The sequence below is a fragment of the Aphelocoma coerulescens genome, chromosome 7, assembly GCF_041296385.1.
Source record: "Aphelocoma coerulescens isolate FSJ_1873_10779 chromosome 7, UR_Acoe_1.0, whole genome shotgun sequence".
Classification (NCBI taxonomy): Eukaryota; Metazoa; Chordata; class Aves; order Passeriformes; family Corvidae; genus Aphelocoma; species Aphelocoma coerulescens.
This window is the reverse complement of record NC_091021.1, coordinates 34,175,196-34,187,721: the sequence shown is the minus strand read 5'-3', so window position 1 is coordinate 34,187,721 and position 12,526 is coordinate 34,175,196. Positions and strand designations below refer to the sequence as shown.

General features: G+C 40.2%; 1 protein-coding gene across 1 annotated transcript in view; it reads right to left on the bottom strand.

The window, feature by feature from the left end:
- The window catches only part of THSD7B (thrombospondin type 1 domain containing 7B), a 326,451-nt gene that overhangs the window by 91,014 nt on the left and 222,911 nt on the right, over nucleotides 1-12,526 (bottom strand). The window contains exons 14-15 of the mRNA XM_069021259.1: nucleotides 5,814-6,008; nucleotides 1,425-1,688 (exon numbers count right to left, since the gene is read on the bottom strand). Coding sequence (XP_068877360.1) covers nucleotides 1,425-1,688; nucleotides 5,814-6,008 — 459 coding nt within the window. The remainder of the gene's footprint in view (nucleotides 1-1,424; nucleotides 1,689-5,813; nucleotides 6,009-12,526) is intronic.

Below are 12,526 nucleotides of genomic sequence, written 5' to 3'. Positions count from 1 at the left end.
CAGAGGCATAATCAATTGGTACAAAAGCACATTGTTGAAACACAAACCGTGGAAAGCTGCTTTATGAACCCGTGCAGCCAGCTGGAACAGCCACCAACAGCTGCAAGAGGAACTTATTCCAGGAGGGAATCACTTCATTAGGGTGGAGATTTTTTCCTTTTATTACATGCAGCTCAGGCTGCTGATCCCCATCATGAAGACCCCCCAAGAGAGCTGATTTCTCTGCTCCCTTACACCCTCAGGAACATTCGTAGTGCCCACTGTATTACTTAATCTCCTCCTGAGACATCATTTCTCCCCCTCCCATCACACAGCTCATCAGATCACATCCTGCTCTGTGGCATCCCAAGCCTTTTGACTTTAAGTCAGAGAGCAGCAGTGGTTTGGGGGCAGCACAGGTACAGAACTGGTTCCTAAAATAAAGGCTTATGTTTATGGTAAGTGATAGGACAAGGGGGAATGGCTTCAAATGCACAGAGGGCAGGGTTAGATTAGATACCAGGAAGAAATTCTTGACTGAGAGTGGTGAAGCACTAGCACAGGTTGCCCAGAGAAGTTGTGGCTGCCCCATCCCTGAAAGTGTTCAAGGCCAGGTTGGACAGGGCTTGGAGCAACCTGGGATAGTGGAAGGGGGCTGAAATGAGATGATATTTAAGGTCACTTCCAACCCAAACCATTCTATGACTGCAATGAACTGCATATCATGGAAACTAGGAGAAAATATCCAAATGGAATGGAATTTCCCGCTTGCTCTGCATTTAGCTCTGCCCTCTTTCTGTTTGATACAGGCTACTTGATTATACATGAAATACAGGTGACAGCACCCCAGCAAGCAGTGACATGAAAATACACTCTATGAATTTGAGCTTAACACTGGCAGATAATTGCAAGGAGGAGACCACTGGCTCTTGAAGCCTTGTGTGCATGGCATGAGGGACAGCAGGTGACATCACTGGGATTTTGTAATTAAATATAATTATCTCTAGAAAATTCCGAATTCCTTCCTTGAAAACAACAATGCAAACTTCCAAACTTAGTGAAAGGGAATAAAAATTTCTGGACAAGTGAAAGCAGAAGTAGGAAATATCTTCAAACAAAATGCTGATTGAAATAAATATACCTCCTCCGAAGCTTATACTTTCATGGGATTTTCAGGGAAATAAAAGAAATGCCTCTGGTATTTTGGCAGCATAGCCAACTTTAGCCCTCTTGTGCTTCATTTCCATTGCAGAAATGCCAGCAGAGCCTTACACTGAGGAAAACCTCAGCATTAAAGAGCAATAAGAAGATATTCAAAGAACAGTGTTCAACACCCACGGCAAACTTGTGAGAGCTATTCCATCAAGCACACACCTCAGATAAGCTCCACAGCGAGCCATGGAGCGCAATTCACATGTGCTGTGGGCTGTTTTACATCTCCTTACCCGAACTGCTACAGAGAGATGGCTCCACCAGTCTGCCGGTCCTGTCATAGCAGGCGATGGCTCGCAGCCGCACGCCCTCGCCACACTCCCTGGCCGCTCCCTGGGATGGCATTCCCGGCTGCAGCTCCGATGGACGCCCTCTGATAATGCAGTCAGACCAATTTCCATGGGGCTGGGAGGTGAACACCTCGCAGGGGCACGGCTCTGTTTCAACTTGAGGATAAACTTCAGTGTTCTGGCATTTGTCTCGCTTTCTGCTTCGCCCTGTTCCAACCACAGAAATCGGCGTGTTAGCTCAACATCTGCTCCTCTTGATAACAACACGTCACATTATTTATACTTGCATGAATTCAACACATTAGAACCAAGACAATCTGAATGTTAATATTCAGGGATGTTTCTGAAGCATCTATTAGCTGCTGCCAGTGCTCTGGTGTGCAAGGACAATGCACTGATCTCCAGGGGCAACCAGAGAACTTGGAAATACTGTTCTGATGGGTAGATCAAGGAGTAAAATACAAAGTCTTACTGTAGGAATGGTCTGCCCAGAAACCGCTTTGTAATTTCATATAATATCATTTTCCTCTAATTATCTGATGAAAATAAATTGATTGTTTTGTCTCTATTTGTTCACAATCAGTGGTTGCCAAGACAACTTCCAGAGGACTCTACATTAGCTACAACTTCTTTGAGATTTCTTTACAAATTAGTTAGAGATGTGCTGTGCACACAAACAGTGCTTTGAAGAAAACAGAAGAAGATAATCCTCAGTAAATTATTAGGGCTGGAAAGAATTTCAATGGTTGTATTTGCTTTTATGTTTTCCTTTGCTCTGTTCCCTCAACAGGTTTTAGAAGAAGGCTCTTTCCATAGATTTAGGAAGCAGCAGCATCCAAATAAACCCATAGTGCAGCTCTCTGCAACTGCACTCTCCATGCCCTTCTCCTGCAGGACTTCAAGGCATGAGAAGGGGTCCCCAGGGCAAGAAGAAATCATGCAAAAAAGAGAGTTCATGTTCCCTGCATCCCCACAGCTGCTCAAGGGAACAAATGTAGGTACACAACCTCTAAAGATAAAAATCAATGCTTTTCTTGGCACAGGTGCCGTGGAACAATCTTGATGCTGGCTGAGCTCAGGAATGTTTTTGCATTTGGCATCTGCACAGAAGGGAGAATTCATCTTCAGCAACAAACTGCATCTGTATCCCATCCTCAAAATGTTCCTTGGGGACCTTGGATGCATTAAAAACACTTCTGCAGACGGTTTTTAAAGCTTTGATCCCAAAAGAAATGTTTTCTCTTTACTGCACACAAATAAGATACTAAAACCAAAAGATAAGTTATGTAACTCAACAACCCCCTTTCAAGTCTGGAACCCAGAGTCATTTCACCACACACAAGCTGGGTCTTGTTGAAATCTGTTTACATATAACCATGTACCCTCAAAGTAAAGGGCCCTGACTGCAGACCCTTAATATCATCACCCTTCAAGCCCCAGCTCTTCCAAAATTGTATTGCCAGACTTCTGGGGAATGTAGGATTTGCCAGCACAAAGCGATGTTAAATGCAAAGAAATCAATTAGTGCCAGCATCTTTATAGTTTGGTAGATAAATCTATGTTTAGACTTTTATGTATATATTTATGAGGAAATTCAGGTACAACTCCCCATATTTCAAGGAAAGTCTTTTAAGAAACTTTAAATAGACTGGGAGCTCTCTAATGGCATTTCCAGCATTTTCTGTTTGACAAGCCATGAGGAGCCACAAACTCTGTATGCTCAGTTTTATGTTCTGCATTGTGTTAGTAAACATGGGAATTTGGGATTTGCCCATGTTTTGCCATCATGACACGAAGCACAACAGTCTGAGGTAAGGATGCTAATGATCTCACACTTATGGGACTTCTTTTCCAACTTGCCCTGCCATCTGTTTTGTTGCAATCTTCCCCCTAAAAGAAGTTGCTATGAAAGCCCTATTTTAAGGGAAAAGTGACATTGATCCCATACTCTTCACAAAGAAATATATTTAGAATTAGTGGTAGTGATATTTTTATCATCTTCACAGACTGCTTTAAAAATCGCTGCTAAAAATACCATCTCCAAATTTTTTCAAGGACATAAACCCATCAATTAAATAGTATTTTCTTTTTGAATTACACATTTCTTTTTTAATTACATCTCTGAATACGAACAAATATTATATATATTGAATATTATCAGGTAATAAATACTGTACATAAAAATTACAGGAAACATTAAAAATACAGAAAGTGCTTTGTATCCATAATACAGTGAATTAACTGACTGTATTAATTAACTGAAAATTCACCTAAAAACTGTGTTTTCATTAACAGGACTTTGAATTTTTATATGTTCTGTAATAAGTCTTTCACTTAAGTAATGACTAATTTTATATGTAGAGTCAATGAATTACAAAGTAAAATGAATAATACTATTAAAAATTGAGTGGAGGGCAAGCAAATACATAGCAAACAATTAGAAGATTTCCACTAAATGACATTATTAATGAACTCTTATAATGAAGCCAAAGCATTCACTTGACAGAGACACACGCAGTGATGAACAAGAGGTACAATTCATACACAGAGAGAGGTGAAATGCAAATGGATAAAGGACACTTTTAACATCACAAAATACTTTTGAAAATAGCAATTTCCTTAAATCTTTGGACTGAGTTTCAACAGATGAGATTTTTTCCAGACTTTTGTCTACCTCTGTTTTTCAAGAAGTTTTTATGAAAATACAAGTTGGCACCAATCTCACTGACTTCCCCTTCAGAGAGGGGCCCAAACCAAACCCAGTGTCTAATTTGGTTGTCTCTTGCTGCTCTCTGGAGCATTGTCATGTCCCCACCTGGGACACTCACTGCATGTTCACCACTTGCTTTCCAGGACACCTTCACTGGGCACGGGCTGAGACCATGAGCTCCATCCTGGCAGGAGGAATGGAACCCAGCAAGGTCGGATAGGGAGAGACTGGTGGTGCTTAGTCATGAATGAAGTGCAAGTGAGGAGACAAACCAGCAAAACCTGGTTTTTACAAACCATTTTTAGCCCACTTACTTGAACAGATCTCCATCTGATATAGAACAGAGTAAGAAAGGAGATAGCTAGGGCTGTACTGTTTTCTAAGTTGCACAACATTAGTGAAGAAAAATCAGGTTTAAAACTACCTGTAAGTAATTATTCATTAATTTTTAAATATTTTTTGTAAGATCAGGCACCTGTTATTTCGCTGGGGATCAAGGATTTCTCCAACTATAAACATACAGGCATTGGTATAGAGAATATTTTAGAATATGCCCTTTGCCAGAAACTACAGAGCATTGTGTAATACTGGGTTTTTATGTAAAAGATAAATCTTTATCCTTTAATGAGCCACTCTAAGGAACGCCAGCTTGAAACCAATATAAATGTGTGCTGTAATTGTTAGTAAAACATACAGAACATCCCAGCAGTAACAAACTCAGTAAGAAGACAGCCATGCATCCAAGGACAAGCGAGTCTAGGAGGAAGGAGTAGTGGTGGCCAACATATTTTCTTGCCCTTCAGATTCCAGCTTTTATCATGGCAGATGTTCTTACAGCAACTTTAGCTCTCTACCCCACAGTCAAAATCTTTGACGTTCCACCTCTATTAAAGCAGCAAACTCAAGCCAGGTACACCATAGCTCTCAAACACAACACAGAAACATGAAAAGATGTGAGTGTTGAGAAGAACAATAACAGCAAATTTCTTGTAAGCCTTCTAAGAACAGTATAATTCATTTTTATTTGATTTAACCACACATGTGGGGGAAGGCAACTCCCAGCAAAACATGCAGTTCCAAACTATTCACATTAAGGAGTTTTAAAGCTTTTCAGTTTGGTCAGCATTCAAGTAACACAACAAACCTCAACAGCAAGTACAGGAGACTGCTCCGTCAAATGGTTTGAACCAGTGAGTTTAATGAATACATATAAAAGATCAAACAAAGCTTTTCTAATGATAATGGGTTTTCTTTATTCATGGTATTAATTTGCCCTGTTGAACTAGGGCACACTGCTGAGCACAGAACTCCCAGTTTTAAACTTCCTTCAGAAAATCACCCTGATCTATACTCTTGTACATGTATTTTCTGCATGCTTCCCAGATTAATAGGTCAGATAAACTGGCACAAAGCCTGGTCACTGTTTCATTTGGTTTATGTCTAAAACCACCTTTCCACGTTTTCTGCACTGTTCTTGTACTGGAATGTGTGTAAGGCTGGCAATGATCAGAACCAGATCAAAAACCAACTGAGGATGGGAACTGTTCCCACCACGCCGGCATCAGTCCGCCAACACCCCAGAGGCATTATCACAATCAGACAAATATTGTAAAAGATTATACCTGTGAGCGACCGCCTCCTGCTTCTGGTTGTGTCACAGTCAGAGGAGCATGCTGTGAATTTAGACCAGGGGGTAAATGTGCAGTCATCCTTGCAGGGAATGAGGCACTCCTGGACGAGGGCTGGCATCGCCCCTGCCCACTGCACGCAGTCACCGACGGCGGCAGAGCCGCCCTGCTCCGACAGGCACGTCACAGCTGCAAACAAAGGGACACAAAGCTTTATACTCTTATATATATATTGTATTACACTCCTGGCAGTCAGTCCTGCTGCTCTGTGTCAGATTCACTCCCCTGGATTAACAGAATAAAGCTGATTTGGTTTTAGGGCATGGTTCATGTGTCACTCAGTGATGTGCTGGAAGCTTCACAAAACCATGAAGACACATTCTTATTTGACCAGTGTGTTATCTAAATGATGATATAAATTCAATATTTGCAAGGAGGCAGTCATTTTAAAGGTTGTGGGGACAGTTTAACCAATGATACATTGTACAACCAAGCAACAAAACACATAACACTGTGGCCACGTGCCAGTAAACATACTTGGTCGAGGCCAGGATTCACAAGCTGTGATGCACTTGCTACTCATGGAATTGAAACTGCTGCAAAGTGGTTTAAAGAGCCCCTAAAAACCATTAAAGAAAGCTTCCTTCTCCAAAACCGTCATCTTTTCCATATTTCAGATGAAGGGAATGACTGAGCAGATGCTACAGCTAAATGCTTCTTGCAGCGGGGTATAAATACCAGGTCTGGCCCCTCCAAACTGAGCTCCCTAAATATTGTGATACCTCTTATACTCCCCCACTTTGTCTGTTGTCCTTTTTTAGAACTAATAATTAATTTTTCACAGTGAATATTGGTACTGTATAGCCATGACAGAGAACAAAAGTATTTAATGTATAAAAATGAGTCACAGGAAGCCTAGGATAAAACTTGTTAAATTCAGTGAATTAATAGTAAGTAATTATAATAAATAAAAATAGCCCGCACATCATGGAGTCTTTCATTTCATTAATAATAATTAATTCTCACAAAATCTCCAAGATTATAGGCTATTTATATCCTCCAGTGTAGGTTAAACAAAGCAAAGGTAGGTCATGACTTGATTAAGGTAATAAACTCAGGGACAGCAGTGAACTGAATTTGGCCACAAGAGTTTAGTCATGTTGAGCTCTCTGATTCCAGGCAAGTCCACACCTAGCATCATAAAGCTACTGAGGATAACATTATTTAATCCAGATTTTATTATTTAACTTTAACAACCTGTGATATTATTTTATGACAATTGCTAAATAATTCAGGTTTTGGAGGATGCATATATTTTCCTTGTTGCCAGCATTTAATGTGAGTAGGAGTGCATGAAAAGAAAGGGGGAAAGAACTCTGTTTTCTTACAGTTAAAGGATTTACTGGGATGTAGCTCTGCCATGAATACACATGATTTTTTGGGTTTTAACTACAGTACTGTATGGGAGAAAGGAATGGGTTGGCAACCACCTGGAAATAAAAAAAACCATCTTATTAAAATGCAATTAGATTTCTATGGAAAAAATCAGCATTTTGAAGAGCATGCAAAAGACAAGCAATTGTTAAAAGTCTCTTTAGACTCAAGTGACAGCAAATCAGCATATTAATAACCACCTCTAAACTGCTGATCCTTGCCTTTCACTTCCAATCCCATGACCCTTCCCAGCTCCCAACCCCAGCCGTCAGACTGTGAGCCCTCGCCCTCCTCAATTACAGGAGCCGAGGACAGAGGTCGCGGCTCCGTGCGGGGACACGGCGTAATTGCCCTCCTCAGGAAGGTTAAACAAGCGACAGACCCTGATGCCCAAGGTTTGTGTAGCCTCGTTACCTTCAGCAAGGACACCCCAGGTTTGGCCACACAGCTGTGTCCATGTGACATCTGGCCAAGGGGATGCAGAGCATCTCCTCAGCATCCCGACGGCTGCTGGCAGCTCCATCCCCCACTGCCAGCCCCACGCAGCAGGAGCTGTGCTTGCAGAGCAAACCACCCCGCTGCAATGTTCACTAGGTGCTGGCAGAAGAGCACACTTCGCTCCTGACATTTATTAACAATGGCAGTACAAGGGGTGGAAGTTCAAGGTATGGATGTTAAACCAGACATCCCATTGCTGTGATCAGTTATTATCTAACCACCCGATCTTCTGCACAAACTGCCACAGCTGTAAGCATACAAATAATTCACCAAGGCCCCTGAGCCTATCTGGATGCTTAAAGAGATGGGTATATCTATAAGGACGTATGAAATCAGGGCAAATATTTGATGGAGATCATAGAGCTTAAAGAAATTTGTGACAACGGAAACATGAGTAAAGTTAAACTAAAATAAGAAATAATGTAGTGGTTTAGATATGTCTAAGCATGGAGACAAGGAGTTGAAAAGAATATATAATGGATAGTGTAGTAAGAGACATAACACCTAAAGGAGGGGAGGAGGAGGATCTCCTGCAATTCTTGCTACATGCCTAAAACCTTGCTTGAGGTGAGCTGCACTAACTGAAAAAAATAAATGAAATAATAAAGCAAAAACCCATTAGAGCATTTTAACAGATTGGGAAGGGGCAGGCATAAAGCAGCATGATGTACCCACTCCAGTGGTTCCATCAGGAACCAATCCCCTCGTTTCTGCTTGCTGCAAACTTCCCAGTTTACTTAGCTTTAACTTCTAAGAGAAAAAATATTTTCATATACAGGCACTTCTAGAAGAAGAATGAGAGAAATTTGTTTTCAGTGAACCTTCAGGAAAGTAAAATTATTTATCCTTGGTGGTTTCAAACTACTGATTGGTTTGGCTCATATGTGGTTTATGCTGCATAAAAAATATTTCCCTTTAATCCTCAGTTCTGTCACAATGGTTTTAAATAAACTCATACCGCAAAGCCATTTCTGTTATGTCAACATCTCTTTTGTTTTTTCAAGTGGGATACCCCAAGAGAGCAAATGCAGTCCATTTGCAGCCTTATGCATTGAGAAAAAAAATCAGAGTAATAAATCCCTTCCAGGCAGAATGTGTGATTTCTACCATCTCTGCAGCATTTAAAATGGACACAAACATATGAATAAAACAGCTAATAATAGGACACTGCCAGATAAAGGCTTTCAAGTTATAATATTGATTCCCACAAAGAGGGGAAATGTAGGATTTCCTTTTGAACTATTCTTTTTTATTACCACCAGTCAACCCCACCAAACTGGAATTAAACACTTGGGGCCAAACTGTGGGATGACATTTTAATGCAGTTCTGTTGATATAAAAAGAAAACTGCTGTCACAAAAAAAATAAAATCCAAAACACCTTCTCTTGTAATGATAAACATGAGATCATGAATTAAACTGAAAGTAGCCAGGTTTAAGAGGCTGAAGGAAAATAACTTTTTTTCAGAGAAGGGCTGGAACTGTTTAGCAGACTGTGTGGATGCACCTGTGAAGGTGCCAACGCACCACAGCGATTAATATGAGCAATGAAATAGCTGCAGATGCAACTGCTTTGCTTCAAGGCATAAGTCAAGTGTTAAATGTAGAGCTTGGGGAGCAAATTTCCCTTTCTGCTGCTACAGGGCCCCGCCAGGAGACTGAGCAAGGACTGCTAAGGGGATATTCAGTGTGACAGTCTCTGTCTCCTGGCTTTGCATTCCCACCCACAGGAGCGTGTCTGTGTGCCAGCATCTCAGCATATGGCGCACAGAAGCATATGGGAGCTACATTCTGTAACTACATTTCTCCTAAATTGAAAGTAAATAACAGACACTTCTCCTATAAACTTTTAGATGGTGAAATCAAATGTTTGCACACTGTCAGATTGCAGAGGCATTGAAGGCATCCTTAGATGATGTTACATCATCACCAAAGAAGTGTGTCAGCATCAGACTGAGGGAACTCAGGTGCTCTCAGGTGCATGTGCCTGACTTAAGAGCATTGGAGATGATCCTAACAAAAGGAATTGTATTGAGAATGAAATATTACAGGCACAGCATTGCATCCAATAAGGAAACATAACATAAATTTAATTCCTCTTAAGTAAAAATCCAATTACAGACAGCCTCTGTAATCACATTCATTTACCAAAGTTACAATCCATTCTCCTTCAAAAATGCATTCCAACAGGTTCCAAAGGGTAAAAAGCTAAAGACTGAGAGTATCAAGTATGAACCAGTAAGATTATATTGTACCACGGCACTTTCAATTTGAGAAAAGTAAATTAGTGTTTTCAAAACTCTGGAATTAAATGTCATTAGAACACCTGAAAACAATGACTGATAATTCCAGGAAGGTACACTCAGGCCAAACACTAAAACTAAAGCTATGCAGTAGTGCAAATCAAATGACTGGGATTAGTACATGAACAATAGGATGAGCTATGAGGCTACACAAGAGCTTTAACGCCAGGAGGTGTAGGCAAAGCAAGGTAATCATCTTCACTGTCTTCAAATTCCAAGAATGTTTGAAAAATCAAACCAGCATGTAAAGTCAAAGACATGGTTTTAATATAGCTGTTTACCCTCTTGTTCAGAAAAATCCTCATTTCTGTTGCATAATTATTCTTGATATCCTTCAATGTAATAACATCATTTCTTACACGTATCATTAGTGGTAAGTGAAAAAGTTTAAGGATAATATATTAAAAAAATAAAGAATAAAATAACTTTAAGGGTCTAGACTTGCTCACTGTAAGTACAGTCCCATAACCCACAATGCCTTCATCTATTTTCTATATTGATGCTCCTTCATCCTTACAACAAGTTTTTTCAGAATCCCAGGTGGAACACTGACATTGTTCTTGGCATGTTAATGCAACCCCTAATTACAGGAGGCCAGAAGCAGACATAATAGATGACACAAGATAAGGCTCTGCTGAGACTCAGGTTGAAGTTTAAAGTCTTGATTCTATAAGGACATAAATACACACTTAATTTCATCCCTGTGCAGCCCCCTTGGATGCAGCAGCACTCCCTGCAAGGAAGTTTGGCCAAAGTTCTGGACTTACAGAAACACACCGTAAGATAACCATTAAAAGTAAGTCTGAGGAAAAGAACAAATGATGCCAGGAAGGACATCACAGACACAAATCTCATACAAATAACTGAGGAAGAGCTGGGACAACTAGTTATTCAGCAGGAAAACTGTCTCTGAGGTCACCAGTTCCCCATTTTGTAATTATTAATGATATTGACAGTAGTGCTAAAGGGCTGACAAATGCCACGGAGCAAACAGAGCGCTGAATAAACACAGATCCCAACCAAGAGGCCCTATAAACAAACAAGGGGAGCCCGAGATGAGCTTGGGATGCAATAAAGATGGTAAATACCAACTGAAAAGATAAAGGAAAGCAACTGAAATCATTTGCATGAAAAGGAGTGAGGGAAGAAATGGGCACAAAAGTTGGGTGCAGAGCATTAGCATGGAGAAGAGGTTGTAATGGGAAAGGGGAGAAGTTTGGGATAGAATTAGAAGGGAAGGAAAAAAGCATGCAAAACTGTGAACATCCTTCTCGATGTAAAGGTCCATGTTGTAGCTGCTCTTTAGGTTGGTTTCTCTCTGCAGCCTTTCCACAGTAAGACATGTGCATGGGGTTAATGTAGGCACAGGAGCCTCAAAAGGAATCCCAGCTGCAGCTTTCTGAGGGCCAGCAAGGTGGGAGGGCACCTCCAGTACCATTTAATGCCTTCAACTGGACTCACCTCTGTTCCATCTAAAATAACTCCTCAGAGTGCAATTTTTCTTTGATACTCATGGATAAGATGATCAATTATTTGGTTTGGAATACAGGACTGGAATTGCTGTAAGAGCTGAGCTGCACACGCAATTTTGCCAAGCTGTGTGACTTGAGGTTTTATTTTTCCTCATCTGTGAAGAAAACTGCCTCAAAACTGCCCACTGTTTGAGGAGAGGCAGGAGACAAGTACATCCCTGTAAAGCCCATTCCTCCTCCCACCCACACACGGAATGCAGAACACAGGACTGATATATGATTGTCAAGCACTATTTTCATACAAGTGTTTTCTTATTCTAAGTGGTTCACACTCTGCCTGGCCAGAAAGGTAAAAATAATATGTTTTTAATGTTTCAAATTTACTTTGTCCAGAGAATAACTGCAATCTGAGTGCTTCCACATTATGCAATCAGTCTAAAGAATCTTTCACAATTTTTCCCTTTTCCCCCTAACATTATTATAGGTTTTGAATTGCTTTTACTTTCATTTTCTAGTAAAAAGAAAATCAATGTAAGTGCATTAGATGATTAATGATAGAAATTATGCTCCTTTCAGAGAACATAAAATACAAAAACATGTTAATTTTTTTCCTCTCTCTGTGGTCCACAATTACCAAAATTACTCGAGTTCAATTTCTTTGTGGCGCCTATCATCAAGTTATATTTAAGATGAATTATTTATTGCACAACTTGAAAATAAGACTAAACCATCCTGCTATAAATACACACATTGAGATGACAGTAAATACAGAGAATCAAACATGCCAAATAACACAGAAGAGAGAAAGTGGAAAATAAACACAACATTTACAGTATTTTTAGTAACTCAAGTTGGAAACTTACTTAGCTGATTAAGCAAGCACTGACTTTCTTTGCAGTGAAGCAGATACTAAATCCAGAACACAACACTAACACACCCACATATTCACAACTGCCCCAACATTATATTAAAAATATGATAGTCCAAGTAACACCTCAAGG